At 43.9% G+C, this 18631-nt stretch overlaps 1 protein-coding gene across 6 annotated transcripts in view; it reads right to left on the bottom strand.

Moving 5' to 3' along the window:
* The window catches only part of ABHD12B (abhydrolase domain containing 12B), a 37721-nt gene extending 20378 nt beyond the window's left edge, over positions 1–17343 (bottom strand). Inside the window, exons 1-5 of one of the 6 annotated variants that reach the window (XM_003831727.6) lie at positions 12358–12583; positions 6573–6700; positions 5805–5907; positions 4076–4195; positions 3004–3034 (exon numbers count right to left, since the gene is read on the bottom strand). In XM_003831727.6, the coding sequence (XP_003831775.1) occupies positions 3004–3034; positions 4076–4195; positions 5805–5907; positions 6573–6700; positions 12358–12461 (486 nt within the window). In that variant the 5' untranslated portion in view covers positions 12462–12583. Of the gene's footprint in view, positions 1–3003; positions 3035–4075; positions 4196–5804; positions 5908–6572; positions 7656–12357 lie in introns of those variants that run through there. The other 5 variants (XM_034937539.3, XM_034937538.3, XM_034937536.3 and 2 more) reach the window with 5 other exon arrangements.
* Between the last annotated feature and the right edge of the window lie 1288 nt (positions 17344–18631).

Raw genomic sequence — 18631 nt, 5'->3', positions numbered from 1 at the left:
TCACAACTGTACTGTAAAGTAGATATTATCCCCATTTTACAGATAAACTGAGCCTTGCGGAGCTTAAGTAACTTATTTAAGATCACCCAACTGGCTAGAACTAGAACCAAGATTCACTCCTGGGTCTGCCTCTGTCCAAATACTGTGCTTCCTCCCACTGCATTTTATATCCGGGTGGCAAAACCTCATTAGGAACTTGTAAATACAAATTAAACTAACAACAAGGAGCTAAATATACCTTTTACATATCTGTTACATTCCCTCCAAGAAAGTTAGCCAAGACACATGGCGGCTAAGCATGCAGGAAAACGGGAATATGCATGTGTGTTGCAGCACATGTTGAAGGACCACTAGGCAATACAACCCAAGAACCACAACTGCAACAAACCCTACTCCTAAGAATTCATTTCTAGGAAAAAGACATGAAAGAAGAAAAATCTAGATGCTTATAGTTTTCTGAAACAATATTAGTTAAAGCAAATGCAGGGAGAAAAAATCTTATATCCAATAGCAGTGTAATAGTTAAGTAAACAATCGCTTATAAATACAATGGAGAATGACACAACCTTTTAAACTGGCTAACTATGATGACTGTGAAAACATGGAAGAATGTCTATAAAATAGTGTGAAGTAAAAGAGCACAACATAAATGTATATATAGATACAATCATAGTCACAAAAGCCTTTTATAAGGAGAAGTAAAAACTAGGTGGGAATGCAAATAAATGAAAATAGCTCTATTAGTCTGTTGCAGTGATGAATACACGAAGGAATGAAAATTTAATAATGAAAATTTATTGTTTTAAAGAAATCACCTATCCAGAGGAGGAAAGGAAGGGCTAAGGAAGTTTGGTCCTGTTGGGCAATGATGGCACTGGCACTTGATGCCCACGATCTGCCTGGGGGCAAAGTCCTGCCATACCAGCCACTCTCCTTCCCCACCCATCCTAACTACCACAAGGATCACCTGGCTGCATTTCACACCTATGGCTCTTCTCCTTTCTGGGAACATTGAGACAGCTCTGAGTGGGAGGGGAAAAGCACGCACATTCTCACGGACATTAGCTTTACCACATTCCACGTGGGGAATGCAAAGGGCAGGGTGCAGAGGGGAAAGCAAACCTAAAAATGAATAAACATTGTACTCCTGGGCAACACTGCACCCAGCCCCCTGCCACTCTGCAAGCATTGGCTCTGAGAAGGCAGTGATGAGGGGATGAGGGGAGGGGACAGGAGAGGAGCTTCCTGTCTGCACAGGGGAGACAGGATGAAGAAAGCACTGGAGATACTGGTACTGCCAGGATTCTGGGCCCCACTAGTATTGTTTGATCAGGAAAGAACTCCAAGGTGGGAGCCAGCATGTGGGAGGAGAGACCAAGGCCCCGTGGTCACCAGCTGGTCACCAGCAGCGGAGATTACCTAACCAGAGGGTGGAAGAGGATAAACAGGCAGCTTGTTCAACCAGTTCTGAGGCAGATATGGCTAAGTGGAAAGCCTGCCATCTTCTGCATACCTGGAAACACAGGGGCTGTCCCAACAAACCAGAGTCATGCAGCAGGGAGTGAGGAGAGCAAGTGTGGCCACGTTGCTACTCTACAAAGCCTTACATGGGCTGAAGCCAGGGTTTCAATGACTTTTTTTTTTTTTTTTTTTTTTTGAGTCAGGGTCTCCTCACTCTGTCGTTCAGGCTGCAGTTTGGTGGCACAATCCTAGCTTATTGCAGCCTCAAACTCCCAGGCTCAAGCAATCCTCTCGCCTCAGCCTCCTGAGTAGCTGGAATTGCAGGCAAGTACCACCACATCCAGCTAATTTTAAAATTATTTGTAGAGACAGGGTCTCATTAAGTTGAGACCCTGGTCTTGAACTCCAGGTCTCAGCCTTCCAAAGTGTTGGTACTGCAAGCGTGAACCACTGCACCCAGCCTTGAATGCCTTTTAAAAGCAGACATTCTGGGCGGGCGCGGTGGCTCATGCCTGTAATCCCAGCACTCTGGGAGGCCAAGGTAGGTGGATCACGAGGTCAGGAGATCGAGACCATCCTGGCTAACATGGTGAAACCCCATCTCTACTAAAAATACAAAAACAAAATTAGCCGGGCGTGGTGGCAGGTGCCTGTAATCCCAGCTACTTGGGAGGCTGAGGCAGAAGAATGGCATGAACCCAGGGGGCGGAGTTTGCAGTGAGCCGAGATAGCACCACTGCACTCCAGCCTGGGCAACAGAGCGAGACTCCGTCTCAAAAAAAAAAAAAAAAAAGCAGACATTCTGTGTCTTTAGCCTATAACCTCTAGAAACTAAAAATGTTGATTCTTTTAAAAGGAGTGACCATTTTGCACCTTAATAATACTCTCTCAACTCATCCCCCAGCCCTCAGAGAAAACAAATAAAAATGTCAGCCGGGTGAGGTGGTCCGCACCTGTAATCCCAGCACTTTGGGAGGCGGAGGTGGGTGGATCACCTGAGTTCACGAGTTCAAGACCAGCCTGGCCAACATGGTGAAACCCTGTCTCTACTAAAAAATACAAAATTAGCCGGGCATGGTGGTTGGTGCCTGTAATCCCAGCTACTCGGGAGGCTGAGGCAGGAGAATCGCTTGAGCCTGGGAGGTGAAGGTTGCAGTAAGTGGAGATCATGCCACTGCACTCCAGCCTGGGCAACAGAATCTCAAAAAACAACAACCACAACAACAACAACAACAACAAAAACTCTCTCAACCCATCCCCCAGCCCTCAGAGAAAGCAAATAAAAATGTCTTCACCTCCATTTGGCAATGAGATTATTAAGTTCACGAAGGTACTTTGGGACCTAGAGAAGCTCGGTTCTGTTTTGATCAGTGTAGGAGCAGAAGTCCACCGGTGGGACTTTGAGCCCCAGACACCACAACCCACCCTGACCAGTACCCTGGAGACTTCTCAAAAAACAACCACGCAGAGGGCCTGAGGAAAATCTTATGACATATCAAACAGACTTATGAAATGGGTGCTTTGAGGCCTCTTCAGACATACCTTTACCAGCTTCAGTCTGTGCGAAGCTGCCCTGTGAAGGAAGTTTAAAAAAAAAAAAAAAAGCAAGAATTAGGAACGATGATAACAAATTCAATAAAAATCACTCTCGTGCTGCTGGTATCTGATCTCAAGCCTTTCTCTTTCAGGTTGGAGGAATAAATAACTAGGAGAAGGGGAAATGCAAAAAAAAAAAACAAAAAAACAAAAAAACTGCTGGGTTTCACAGGAAATTTCAGCAAATGTGGCTCTAAAATGGACACATCAAAAAAGCCCCTTGAGAAAAGGCGAGTCTTGAGAAAGGCGAGTCACCTGCCAGAAAAAGACAGGGAGGAAGGGAGTCACAGGCAGGTGCTCCTCCCAAGATGGTGGAGATCTGTGTGTTTCCGAGGCACATCGCCCCTGCCCCAAGCTGAAGGGGCACAGTCACAGCCAATGATCATCACCCAACATAATTATACAGGCCCAAAAAGGCTCTGACAGCACATCGAAGGGGAGCCAGACTCCTGGGAGACGTTCTTTGTTACAAAGCGAGGTTGGGACTACAGAGAATGGGCTGAGGTATGAATATTCTAGAATTAGTCAGACGGTCCCCAGTACCTGTGGTCAGAATTCCGTGTGACCTCTCTTAAGGAGTCATATTTTCAGCTAATAACATTAAAGCTAAATAAAGGACTCTCCACTGTAGTGTTCTGAAAAATCTCTGATCTGGAAATGGCTCTTCCTTTCCCCCATAATGCGTGCCTATTCCCTTTCCTGTCATTCATGGGTTCAATCCATCATTTCAGACACTCTTCGGGAGCAAAGGAATCATCACTTTCTTTGAAATCAACATCCAACTTTTGGAAGAGTTATTCTTTTCTCCTCAGTTAGGAATCCACATTATTCTACATATAGAATAATCTTTTTAAGTGAAGCTTATTGCCAGAACACCCTCAGATTTCAACAAAGGAGAAGAAATATGTGAAGGCATGCCTACAGAGTTAAAAACAGAGCCCTGTCCTTCTTCATTCCCCCATGGGGCCGAAATGCTCTCAATCTCCTGAAAAAAGAATATGTAAGCAGAGCCACTGACCTGTGTTCTGCACTGCCATGAAGATAAACAATAATTGGGTTCCCATCGCGAAGGGCTGCTTCATACCAGCAACAGTCCTTCCCCTTGGCATCTTCCCCTCGGCAGCTGGGGACTGTGTGCCTGAAGAGCAAGGGAGGTTTAAACAAATGTAGAAAGAGGAATTCTCCATCCTTTCCAAAGGCTGAAACTCTCCTTATGATATATATACATATATTTTAATTTTTTATCTGAGTAATATATGCACATGGCAAAAATAAAAATCTAACACCACAAAAAGTCTTATGATGAGAACCACAACTGCCCTACCCCATGTCCCCATGCACAGAGACAATGCCTTTTAACGACTTACTGTTTCGTTCTTCTGACTTCTGCACCTGTTAATTTTCCAAGACTGCAGTTCTTAGGTACAGCCCATTGAAATTGTTTTTTTAAAAAGGGAAACAAGTAAAAGATAATAGATGTTTACCATCTGCCATGAGTTCGGCTGAAGAGATAAGTAGGAAATAATTTAAAGAGAAATCAGTTTATGTAAGAGAAAAGAACTAAAACACTAAACTATTCTGCTCCAGAAACCAAGTAACCTTGTGATTTTAAACATCTGTGTGAGTTCCAGTTTCTCCACTTTGTTAAACCAGTGAATGCTGCAAATGCAAACACTGCCATATGACATGTCACCATGGGATGTGGAGAACTGGCTAAGGGTGACAAATCTTCTGTCCTCTCCATCATTTAAGGACAGAAAGTCTGCCATCATTCCCAGGGCCTCTGTACTCCGAATATAGGCACTGCTGCCTGCTGGATGAGCTGATCTTGATGAGCTAGCTGACTCACCAAACCAAGGACCAGTGGGGCAAAAGCAAAGAATAAAAAGATTTCTAAATTCCAACACATTTGGGTGAACTGTACCCTGCAGAGTAGGAAGAAGTTATGGGTTGGTCCTAAACATTTTATGATCAAAGGTTTGAACTCAGGGAGATGAAATAGAAAACAGGTCACTGGAAACTTGGCAGCCAAGAATGAGTATTACAACTAAACAGAAGAAATGTTAAGGTTAGCATTGTAAGACAATAGACTGTTCATGACCTCATCTGACATATTTACTGAATGCCCTTTATGTGCCAAACATTGTGCTAAGCAATGAAAACCCACCAACAAAGTCTATCACCTGCTGAAGCTATAGTCTTGTAAGGAAGACAAATATTAACCAAATCATCACACAAACATTTATTTCATGACAATGGGAATAATTGTCAAAAGGGACAAGCACAGATGGCCATGACAGCACATACCTGAAACGGGCAGTGAGGAAAGGCTTTCCTGAAAATTACCAATTAAAGTAAGATCCAGTAGATGAGTAAACAGTTAGCAAGGCAAGAAGAGGGAAGGCAGGGAGCTGAGAAATAGAAGGAAGCCTTGAGGGCAGAGCATGTCCTAGGAGGACAGTGTGTCTGGAGTTAAGGGCATGAAGGCAAGGCTGGTATGGAATAAGGCAGAAGGGATGGGTAAGGCCAGAAGCCAAGGGCAACACCTAAAAGTCTGTACTCCAAAGCAAAATTCTTAGAAAGCAAAATCAAGCAAATCAACAGAAGAGGAAGGTGTAGGAAACAGCCTCCAGGTACCTCCAGGAGCACCGACCTCTCCATGGGCAGGTAACACAGCACTGCTCCTCTGAGTCCTAACAGGAACACCTGCCCCATCAAGCAACCCGGTGTCCCATCCATGCACTCACCAGATCCCTAGCATCACCCCAGGTTCAACTCTCAGGTAGAAGTTCACTGTGTGAGGAATCTTTAACTCCGGTTTCTTTAAATCCACAAGAAATGGGGCTTTGACTGGAAAGTAAAAATCATTATCAACTTCAAGAATCAAATTCCATGCCTTTTAATTACAATCAAAGAAAGGAATTAGCCTACATAGGTTAACAGGCTTCTAAGTTGCAAGCTACTACACTAAACTCCTAGCAGAGTATTTTATTTTATCAGCTAGGACTAGCCTGCAGAGGAGGGGCAAAAAACAAAAACCTAAAAGCCAGATTTTAAAATAGCATCAGTGTGATGGCTCATAATAGAGAAACAGAGTTATTCAATCCTTATCCTTGTCTCCAGCTTTTTAAAAGCAGCGGAGACCATTCCCCTAAGAAGGTAAAAAGGCCTAGAAGAAAATAATAAGTATTCTGCTACTTCGGTGAAACCTAATCATCAGCCAAAAGGCAAGAAATGTCCAGAACTACCTGCTTACCAGGAGGCAAGCAGGTAAGAACTAGAAGGACTGTGAATGGAACCCCCACCCACAAGGCCATGCATCTCTCTTTACTCCCAACAGTTTGCAAGGATTCCTGCTAGACTTCAAAGTCAATATTAAATAAGTTTCAGACCATTTCAGTCTAACCACAATTTCACAGCTGACATGTCTTTTCACTGCATCACAACTTTAAGGGTACTGAGGTCTTTATTTGGGAAAAATTATATAGGCAAATTTATGGAAGGTCCATACTTACAAAAATTAAAATAAATTAGCATGTCTATCAGAGGAAGGGAAACGTGTTCTTTTAAGGATTTACTAGTAAAGCTGTCATACAGAGCAGCAATTTTTCTTCCGAGCATTGAACAGGAGTGTGGAAAATATCTGCAAGATATTGGGAAACACACAAGGTTTTCGAAATTAATCCATTTGTCTTGGTTTGTTTTTTTCTTTTTCTTTGTTTTTTTTTTGGACAGAGTTCTGCTCTTGTTGCCCAGGCTGGAGTGCAATGGCATGTTCTCAGCTCACTGCAACCTCTGCCTCCCGGGTTCAAGCAATTCTCCTGCCTGAGCCTCCCAAGTAGCTGGCATTACAGGCACCCACCACCATGCCTGGCTAATTTTTGTATTTTTAGTAGAGACAGGGTTTCACCATGTTGGCCAGGCTGGTCTCAAACTCCTGACCTCAGGTGATCCGCCCCCAAATTTCAGAGACTAACACTGGGAATTCCGGGTCAGATGGCATTTAAGCAAAATCTTTTACACAATGACAAGGAATTATCTACACGGCAGGCCAAGACTGGGACTAAGGGGAAACCAGGTAAGGAAAGTAATAAGGCAGGGCCCCAACCAGTAGCTGAAAAAGCCAGGACATGGCAGGGACAGGAAGGGAAAGGATATGTTCGCACCACAGCCAGGTTTGGTCCCTTACTGTAGCCCCATAGAAGGCTGAGGCTGGACCCCAAAGTCACCAGTAAACAGGATTCAGACAGTTTAACAGTTGCTGCAGTTTTTAATTATATCACAATTCTGCACTATATGTGTTAGCTATTCTTATCATTAGTCTCAGGCAGTGAGGGAATAATCCCTAGATCCTCTATATTCTGGATGTATCTTAGGAAGAAATGAGCCAGTGTTAGGAGACCCCACTTCTGAGATGAGATCCCTGGAAGAGACGGACCCATGAGGCACAGGGCTGGAGCCTGGTCAGGGAGTGGGATGGGCGCATGCACATCTTGCCTACGCTATTGTTCCCTGTGACACAAACCACCCAATCAGGAGCTGTCAGCACACAAGTGACGATTTGTCCATGAGGGGTCACTAAGGACACCTCTGTCTCAAGCCACCTCTCTTGTGAGGGTCTTAGAGAGATGAGGGATACAGGAGGTCAATGTCATCACCTCCTGCTTCCAGTTTTTGCCCACATTATCCATTAAGTAAGTCCCTTTCCATGTTGTAAGAGGTCATTGTTAAAACTGTTTAATATAATCAAATGTTAAGGTTGAGGGGCTGGAAACTTTTTTGATAAATTGTCTCCCCTGCCCTGATTTCTATGCTAGACCAGAGGCATTTTTGGAAGATACTTATTACCTTTGCTTTGCAAACGAGACTGGAAAGTTAAGTAATCTTTCCAAGGTCACAAGTCAATGAATGGCAGAGCCACACATACCCAGGTCTGTCTGATCCCATAGTCTTATAATGATCTCCAGGATGTCACAGTCTTGGTGACATCCATGTAAGCAGAAATGAACCCCAGGAACAAGGCTGGCCTCTGGCAAAATTCTGCTCATAGACAATCTTGTTTTAAGATCTCCTTCTGCACCTTAGCCCTCTCAGCAGGGTCCCGTCCTTTCTTCTTTCCTCCTTCCTGCTCCTGTATTCTCAGGAGCCCTCTGATAACAAAGTCATCAAAGAAAGACCTCTAAAAAAATTAATTCCCCCTGAAGTGTTAATGACTTAAAAATCAGAGCACTTATATGTGTTTGGAAGAGGCACGAAGAGAGAAGATAATGAATCTCTGATGAATTTCCAGCAGTTCTGCAAGAAGTGGAAAAGATATGTGGGCTAAGGGTAATGGATAGATTTTTGAATACATCATACACTGGCAATTGCCTACTCATAAAATCAGCAAGAAAGAAATGAAAATGATTGTTTCATAATACTTTAAAATAGCACCCCACCACCCCTGCCATGAAGGCGGCAGGAAGGAGAGGACATTGTTGTTCTGATTTTAGAGATAAGAAATCAAAACCAGAGAAGCCACTTTGAGCCACAGATCAAGCCCAAATGGACAGAACTGAACCCAAGGCTGAACTGTGCCTCCTTCCAGCTGCTGGCTCCTGCTGGCTTCCTTCTAAGCAACCCTCACTCACCTCCACCCTGCCTGTTAGTCTCCCGCTACGCTGTCTTTTGAAGGTAGGCAGGGTAGTCTCCCGCTAAGCTATGTTTTGAAGGTCTGCTTGGGAAGCAGAGGCAGTAGAGGGAAATGTGTGTCTGTTTTTTAAGGAATAATTCATACACAGTGCTTCTCTCAAATAGCTCGAGGCACTTCTCTGAGATGCACTGCGGGAAGAGAACACAGTGACCAGATCCTCAGAGCATCAATAATGCAAAGCAGCTTCTTTTAACTAAGGGGTTGTCAATTTGACTTCCCCTAGATCAGTAAGGGATCAAAAGTCACCAGTGGCTAATAGACCTTATTTGAGCGGAGGATGCAGTTTCAGCCCAATCCCCGCTAACGGCCAGCCACATCAAACGGCCACCTTGGTGCCTTGGTGCCCTTTGATCAGCTGCAGCTGTAACCGCACAGCGTCCCACAGGGGACTCAGAACCTAACTGGATGATTCTTACTGGTGAAAGCTGGTGGAGTCTGAGCTGCTACAGGGTGAATCACTCATGCTCAGAGGTTTCTGCAAACCAACTTTGGGAAGCCCAAATCTAACTACATTTACTATTTCAAATATTAAGACAGGTACCTTCAACCTGTGTGCCAATTCACTCAGTCGACATGTGTTTGTCACCAAGCATCGGGAGACATCCTCCCAACCAAATCCCCTCTTCCTTCACACCCATGGAAGTATCTCTTTTTTGTCAAAGTCTCCTGGAGAGATCATTCCATGGTGACCTCTCCTCTCTTGTCTTTCCTCCCACAAATAATAATGGGGCCTCGGCTGGCCTTGAATTGTTCTCTGATGGCTTTCCCATTATTAGCCCTGTCTTCTCCACTCTATCAGGCCACAGACAACAAGAACAACATGGCATAGAATGCTTCCTTTACATTTCCCTCTGTCTAGCCCAGGGCTGAGCTCCGTAAATATTGACGCATAGGTTGAAAATAGAAAGAGAGTGCATTTATTTTGTAAGGGAGAAGGAAGCAACATTTATTGGTAGCTTCAGAGGAAAGAGGAAGGACTTCATTTTCTTTTTTTTACTTAAACAATTGCAAATGAATCAATGTGTGCTCCACAGAGCAAGGATTTTGTCTGTTTTATTTACTGCTGTGTGACCAAGACTAGAATACTGTCCAATAGATAATAAAGAACCAACGCTGTGGAAAGAATGAACACATTTATCAGCCTACTCCTGCACATTTTCTGAGCACTATCTAGGATTGTAATGACTTGGGGTGGAATGGGGGAAATGAGGAGGAAAGTAAACCTTTGGTTTCCCCCAGCTTCCTTCTGGAGCACATTTTCCATTTTTCTTTTTTTATTATTATTATTTTTTGAGACGGAGTCTCGCTCTGTCACCCAGGCTGGAGTGCAGTGGTGCGATCTCGGCTCACTCCAACCTCCGCCTCCCAGGTTCAAGCAATTCTCCTGCCTCAGCCTCTGGAGTAGCTGGGACTACAGGCATGTGCCACCATGCCTGGCTAATTTTTTGTATTTTTAGTAGAGACAGGGTTTCACTGTGTTAGCCAGGATGGTCTCGATCTCCTGACCTCATGATCTGCCCGCCTTGGCTTCCCAAAGTGCTGGGATTACAGATGTAAGCCACAATGCCTGGCCTCATTTTTCTAATTTAAAGAAAACCAGTTGTAAAGTGGAGACTTACTCTCCTTGGCCCACCCACCTTAAGCAGCAACTGGATTCGATAAAAATTTTTGTAAAATAAGTAACTAGATTCCCAAGGCATTAAAAAATAGCCACTGAAAAAATCATATGATGAAATGTTCTTGGGTCTCACAACACATCCCACTAGTTCCAGTGCCATGATCAGGGCCAGGGGCATGGCAAGCCCCCATGAATTTTTGCTCACCTAAATGAACCCGGCTCCAAGAATCAAAGAGGACTTGGGATAGTGGAAATGGGTCTGGGCCTCAGCCTCAGCACATCTTATAGTAGCCAATAATCTTCTGCTCAGATGAAGACATATGCTAGTATTTTATTCTTTCAGGAAGTGTCTCTTGAGACTTTTTTCACTAATTAGTAAGGCAAGTAATAGATGGTCCCCAACTCCCTATCTCCCACTCCATTATCAACAAAGTGGGTTATTCTCTATGAGTATGACGTGCAACTTTGATTCTCTGCCTAATAAATGCCCTTTACTGCCAAATAAATGTTAAATAATCAGCCATCAATTCCACAGAGACCATCAAAGTGAGAAACATTAGATGTCAACGTTCCCAGAATCACCACATCTGGGAGAGAAGTCCTGTTAATATGCAGTTTGACAAGTGCAATCAGGACATTCTGCCACGTGTTCAGATCCAACCCAGAGCTGGGAGGCATGGGTTCTAGGTGACTGGGCCCCTGCAGAGCTGCCAGCACTCTGTTGTCTGCAATGAGAATAAAAAGGAATAGAAGAGAAAAGAGGCCAGGTGCAGTGGCTCACACCTGTAATCCCAACACTTTGGGGTGCCAAGGCAGGTGGAACCTGTGAGCTCCAGGAGTTTGAGACCAACCTGAGCAATGTAGTGAAAACCCATATCTACACAAAATACAAAAATTAGCTCGGTGTGGTGGCGGGTGCCTGTAGTCCCAGCTACTGGGGAGGCTGAGACTGGAGGATCGCTTGAGCCCTGGGAATGAGCCGAGATTGTGCCACTGCACTCCAGCCTGGGCAACAGAGTGAAACCCTTGTCTTGAAAAAGAAAAAAAAGAGAGAGAGAGAGAGAGAAAAGATCCCTGTTTGTCATCATCACTCTGGGCACTCCAAAGTGAGGTCTCCTGTGTCCGGATGTAATTTTTGGATATTTTCTAATCAGCACAAATTAAACAAAAGAAATAGAAAGAGGGAAGTAAAAATGCCAATACCTTCCCACACCAACAAAACTAAATGAAATACCCACGTGTCCTGGGTCCAGGATCTCCAACCAATACCTGGCTTCAGTGCAAACAAGACTGACAATATGTTGCAGGTGGATTCAGGTAATTTAAGATTACTGTTTAAACCGAGGATCCATGGGAGGAAGAAAACAGAAACAAAACCCGAAACACCCACTCATACATTTCAGACTTAAACAATATAAGAACTTGGCACAGGTAATGCCAAGTTATGGTTTCAACACACTATGTACATCTTTAGCATACTGGAGGTGTGTTCTTTAAATACATGCCAGGGAGTTCACACTCAGGGAACTAGGCAGGGATTTTCTGATTCTTTTCCACCTACACAGATAGGCGCTTGACCTAAGAGGATCCCGTCCAAGATTACAACATATATTACTATTGTCACTATTACTAATGTCATTCAGATCCATCTTGTATGTTAGCAAAATGGTCAGATAATAGAGATTGGTGTAGGAATTCAACCATCTCCCTGGCATCTGTATTTCGGAAGCCCTCAAAAGTTATAACTTCCTGAAATACCAAACCTGAGAGTCTCGCTGGTCCAGGTTGGGATTGAGGCTGAGGATACCAAGGGCAACCAAAGAGCCCTAGAGTTCTCAGGGGGCCGCCGAGGTCCCCCGGACACAATGCTGGGCCTTGGGCCCGGGCCAGCAGAGGGGATTGCGGCCTCGGCCGCGCCCTGGCCCCCGCCCCATCCCCGCGCAGCCTGAGCCGTCGGGGCCCGGCCAGGGGTGGACCGGGCGGTACTCACCGCAGGTTGCGGTCGACCATGTCCCACCAGGCGGCCACGCAGCTACGGGCTGGGGGCCCGGGCGGCTCGGGCGATGCGGCCGCCTGGCAGTCCTGCGCGTCCATCCCGCGCCGTGTCCCGAGACGCCGCCACCGCCGCGGGAGCTGCAGTCCGGAGCAGCCGCCCGCGACCTTCCCGCCCCGGCGGCATCGCGCCCGCCCTCCTCCTCCGCGCGGTCAGGCAGGCTGGTACGGCGGGGGAGACGCGGCCCGAGGGTGCGCTCCGCCCGGGTCAGGCTGTTCGCGGCCACACACACACACACAGATGTCCTAAGCTTATAGCTAGCTATGCAACATTTTATTTTAAATTGATTTCCATTATACTTCTGTGTGTGTGTGCGGGTGTGAGGCGCGCACAACGCAGTAAAATATGTTTTCACCATGGTACTACTAACACAAAAGTTTGACAGCCACAGCTTTTGATTTTCATGAAGAATATAAACTTTCCTCTACTTAGACCTCACTTTTTTCTTTTTCTCTTTTTCTGAAGCCTCCTTGTCTCCAATTCCCCATCCACCCCCAAAATCCTCACAGCCCCCCACCCTGTCACCTTTACTATAGAAAGAATTTCTTTGGCTCCCTTTGATTTACTAATGATTTGTCTGTCCACGTGGGGTTATGAACACAATTACTCCATGTAGCAAAAAATTAAGACCTTTTCGGTATTTTGTTTACATAGCAGCATGTAGCAGAACCTCACCATTGTACCAAGGAGTTCACACCTTGAAACTTTGACCTTGGTACAGGTTTACATCTTGGTGCAGGTTTACATTGTGCAACTGTCTCCTAGGAGCAGGAACTGTCTACCAGAGCTGCTCTAGGGAAGCCACGGCCTGCGTGTGTGGGGACAAAGGAGGAAGAAAGGGAATTAGGTTTTATTTGGATACATTCAGATGCCAGCATCAAGGCTTCATCTTGGAGGCAAGGTGCAAATCTTAAGAGGTGAAATGGGTTTTTTGTAGTGTCTGTGTTCAGAGGGCACAGCAGGGGGCTGTCAGCACCAGAAAGTGCGTGGAAACCCATCTGCTTGAAGATAGTAAGATGGTCTGGGGGAAAATACCCACACTTTTCAAGAAAGGGAAGTTTTCTTTGAGGACTAGCTCATTTCATGGAACTGTCAGGGCAAAGGGGGATTTTGTTCACTGCCTGTTAATACTCTTATACTTGCTCTGGGAATGTTTGTTTTCTTTGCTTCTTTCTTTCCTTCTTTCTTTCTTTCTTTCTTTCTTTCTTTCTTTCTTTCTTTCTTTCTTTCTTTCTTTCTTTCTTTCTTCCTTGTCATGGTCTTACCCTGTCACTGAGGCTGGAGTGCAGTGGTGCAATCATAGCTCACTGTACTTGAACTCACCTGAACTCCTGGACTCAAGCAATCCTTCCACTCCAGCCTCCCAAGTAGCTGGGACTACAAGCATGCACCACTATGCCTGGTGCGCGCGCGCGCGTGTGTGTGCGCGCGCGTGCACGCTTGTGTGTATAGAGATGAGATCTCACTATGTTGCCCAGGCTGCTATCAAACTCCTGGCCTCAAGCAATTCTCCCACTTCGGCCTCCCAAAGTGCTGGGATTACAGGTCTCTGTCACCACACCTGGCTGGAATGTTCAGTTTCTGATTCACACACATCAAGATAGAAGAGGAATTAGCTCAGAAAGGACCAATGGGATCAAAGCCTGACTGATGAGCCAGCAGCAGGTGGGTTTTCACAGAGCCACAACCTGCATGATGAGAAAGCTTCAAGCAGATGTCGGTTCTACCCTTGGAGTTCTTCATAAACTTGGTCTGGAATCTCCCAGAACTTGTTCAGGGAAGCTCTGGATGGGACTCTGGGGCCATGCCAAGTGGAGATGGAGGGATCAAAGATGGGGAGGAGAGGTTGGAGGAGAGAAGAACAGCTGCATATGGTCCCAGAGTCTATTTCCATCTACTTGCTCAGGTTGAGAGAGGATATTTCCATCTACCTGCTGGATGAAAAAAGTTGTAAGCCCCAAGTCTAGGGATATGTTTGAAATGCTCAGCAAAAATCTCTGAAATTGGAAATCACTATGGCCCATTTTTTGAAAGGTTGCATAAGACTGCAAGAAGGCCTTTCCCAATATAAATAGCCCCTTTCAAACGGCACATCCTGGAAATCAGAGAACAAAGTCTCCAATATGATTTGATAGAACCTGAAAAACAAAATATTCATTCATTTATTCAGCACCCATTTACTGAGCACCTTTTAGGTACCAGGTACCACATTGGGCACCGTAGGGATACAAATCAGGATCCCAGCTGGTAGAGATTCATTTCAGGATGAACCATGAGAACACAGAACAGGAAATGAAAAGTGTCTTAAGGGTAGAGATTAAATCAGGGGATAGCAGGGACTGGAGGTGGGGAGGGGAGGTTGACTACAAAGGGGTGCGAAGAGACATTTTAGAGTGATGGGAATAGTCAACATCTCAAGTGTGGTGGTGGTTACTATAAATATCCACCAATGCATATAACTCACAGGTGAATTTGACTGAATATGAATTATACCTCAACAAACCTGACTTTTGAAAAGTGACCTAAGAAATGTACAGATAAACTATATAAATGAACATGTCCTATGTCATGTTGTATAAATGTTAAGACAAAGCTGATGGTACAAATACATCAGAAACCAACAGTTGAATGTTATTTGCACTAGCAGAAAAATAAATCTTGATTGGAGACAGATTAATTTGACCACCTAAAATTATTCTGGAAAAACAGGGAATGGGGAATAAGACTGACCACCTCTCAGCTGCTGTACAACTGTGAAGGTAAACTGCTGGTAATAAGGCAGTTGGGTGTTGAAGACGTAGATACCTTGAAAAGAAAGTATGCATCCCCCTTGTGTTTTCTTTTATTTTAAATAAAGCATTATGAGACATAAAATTCACACACTATAAATTCACTATTTTAAAGTATACAACTCAGTAATTTTAGTATATTCACAGAGTTGTTCATCTATCACTATTATTCACAATAACTTTAGAACATTTTTATTACACCCCCCCAAAGAAATCCTATACCCATTAGCACTCACCATTCCTCCCTTCACCTGCCCTAAGCAATCACTAATCTACTTTCTGGCTCTGTGCATTTGCCTATTCTGGACATTTCATATAAATGAATCAAACAATATGTTGCATTTTGTGTCTGGCTTCTTTAACTCAGTATAGTGTTTTCAAGGTTCATCCATGTGCTATCTCAATGAATACTTCATTCGTTTTGGTGGCTGACTAATGTTTTTTTGTATGGATATACCACATTGTGCTTATCCACTCATCAGTTGGTGGACATTTGGGTTGTTTCTACCTTTTGTCTATTATAAATAATGTTGTTATAAATATTTGCATACAAGTTTTTGTGTGGACTTATGTTTTCATGTCTCTTTATTGTACAACTAGGAGTGAAATTGCTAGGTCATATAGGTAACTCTATGTTTAATTTTTTGAGGAACTGCCAAATTGTTTTCCAAAGTGGCTACCCCATTATACAATCCCACCAACATAAGCACCATGTACCTTTTTTACCCTTTCTCAGCTTTCCATGCACAGGTAGGAATTTTTTTTAATCTAATATTGTTGAGATTGAAATAAACCATTAAAGGGAAGTTTGAGTCCAGTCCCAGACGATAGGTAAAGAATGATGTAACTAACTCACTCAGAATATTTATTTTTCTATGTTGTTAGTTTTGGATTGTCTTCCTCTATATTAGATCTAATTTTAAGACAATTCATTATAGCTTCAAGAGTAGCTGTTGGATTATTCTCATGTGCTTAGAATTGAGAGTGTTAATACGGATTTCCTTTTAGCTAAAGGGGTGGTTTCTTTGAGAAGAGAAAATGACAATGTCATGGGCCCCTTTCAGTTGAAACTGGAAGTGCTTGAGTACATTGGGTACACCGTTTCTTCCAAAGAGCTCTCCACATTCCCAGACATGGCTCATAGGGTCCTTGCTCTTCTACAGTAAGACATGAGATTTGGTTTTCCTAAATATCTATGGAAGAACTGAGCTGGGATTAAACCCCAGCAGTTACAACTCCCTCCTACCTCTCTGGGTATTACTTTCCAAATTCCTCCAGCCATTCCTTAAAAGTTAGCTGTTCTCAGGGTTCCTTCCTAGCTCTGCTTCTCTTCTTGTGTTGTATACACCAGGATTTCCAAATCTATTGGGAAAGAGGCCAGGCGTGGTGGCTCACACCTGTAATCCCAGCATTTTGGGAGGCCGAGGTGGGCAGATCACTTGAGGTCAGGAGTTCAAGACCAGCCTGGCCAACATGGCAAAACCCCATCTCTACTAAAAATAAAAAAATTGGCCAGGCATGGTGGCACATGCCTGTAATTCCAGCTACTCAGGAGGCTGAGGTGGGAGAACTGCCAGAACCCAGGAGGCAGAGGTTGCAGTGAGCCGAGATTATGCCACTGTACTCTAGCCTGGGTGGCAGGGCAAGACTCAGTTTCAATAAAAAAAAAATAAAAATTTTAAAAGCTATTGGGAAAGAAAGGAAACTTTTTATCTGAGAAGTATGAGCCCCTTTGAATTATCTGGCCCAGTGAGGCGTTGAAATGTGACAGCAGTCACCTCTCACTCCTCCCTTGAGCTAAGTAATCTCTTCTTGCTATGTGGGCTGTACACTGAGTGATGTTAAGCAGCCATAAATTAACCTAACAATCCCACATGCTGGACACCGTAACTCATAGCCTAGAGTTCAACAATGTATAGCTAATCACTAATCAATGTTACTTCTGTGAACCAATGAGAATCCCCTGCAAACAACCTTTGTAACTGCCCCCTCTCCTTATTCATCCTTCGCACTTCCTTTGTGTCCCAGGCTGCACTCCTCAACCTTGGCCCAAATAAACTCGCTACCTATATTAATTTTGCCTCAGTTTCTTTCTTTAGATCAACACTATGTTTAATCATTTGGGAAGCTCTGGGCTAAACACAGTAATAATATGTTCATTTGGCCAAGATTTCATATCTCAAAATCTTTTCTTGTTTAATGATCTTTGAGAGTCTCCCAGAAAAAGGTATAGAATGTGGCACTTCACTAAAGTCATCTGCTCTCCTTCCTTCTCCAAACCTGTACCACTTGCAGAATTCCCTATCTTGAAGAACAGGATCATCATACACCAAGTTTCCCTAACCACAAACTTGACATTTATCTTGATTCTTCTGTTTTCTGAAGCCCAGTATTCCCTCTAGAAAACATTAAGATTAAGCCTTCGGGTGATATGTCTTTATTTGTATATTTTATATAGTATCTAGCTTTGGAAGCCTACACTCTAATTGCAGGGGAAGGACCTACATATATGAAAAGCTAAATAACAACCTGAGGAGTACCACCAGATAATAAGAAGGCGCAGTGAGACACACCTGTGTGGGCTGAAGAGGTCAGGCAAGGATTCCAGGGAAGTATTACCGTGTTGCTTAGAAACAGCCTTGGAGATACGAGGTAATTTAAAATGGCTATCCAGAGATCCCATAGAATGTTAAAGCTGCAAAATACATAAGCACTCATTTGCTAATAATCTCACTTTACATAGAGGAAACTGAGACCGAAACAGACCAAATGATGGATGATAAGCTGCATTCATTCAGTATTTATTGAGTACCCACTGCGTGCAATGCACAGCATGGGCTACACTTATACAAAAGAGCAGGCAAGGTGAGACTATCAAATAGCACTGGTACTTGGCAAAAACTAAACTTATCACAGCATCCCAAGGGGCAGGTCTTTGAGGCAAAGGTGATTGGGCCAACTGGTAGTTATAAACTGGGTTACTAGTTCTTCCACTTACCCTTGAAAATAGCAGAATTCAAATAGTTATTCACAGGTTAGGTAGGCGCTAATTATTTCTGCTTCATGAGTAATCAGGGTGGAAGAATTTATCACCACCTACAGTGTCCAGTCATTTCATATCTGGATATACAGACATCCAGGTAGAAAATTCTGAAGCAACCTTTACAGTGGACACAAGCCTAAATGTTTGTGATCTGGGAACACCGCAGCTGGTTTAGGATTATGGAGACAGAGAGGCAGGGAGAGCCTCCCAATCAGAGATTATTTTATTTTCTTGACTTCTCTTTATTTTTTTAAATGCCCCTCTAATAAATTCAGAGTAAGGGCGTTTCCAAGATGTGCAGTTCTTCGGTCTTAGGATAAATAATGACACTGAATTTTTAGCCTATTGAAGTTCAACAGGAAAAGCTATTATAAAAGAT

Source organism: Pan paniscus, chromosome 15 (assembly GCF_029289425.2).
Source record: "Pan paniscus chromosome 15, NHGRI_mPanPan1-v2.0_pri, whole genome shotgun sequence".
In the NCBI taxonomy this organism is placed as follows: Eukaryota; Metazoa; Chordata; class Mammalia; order Primates; family Hominidae; genus Pan; species Pan paniscus.
Note: the sequence above shows the minus strand (reverse complement) of the source record. Positions and strands in the feature narration are given on the sequence as shown.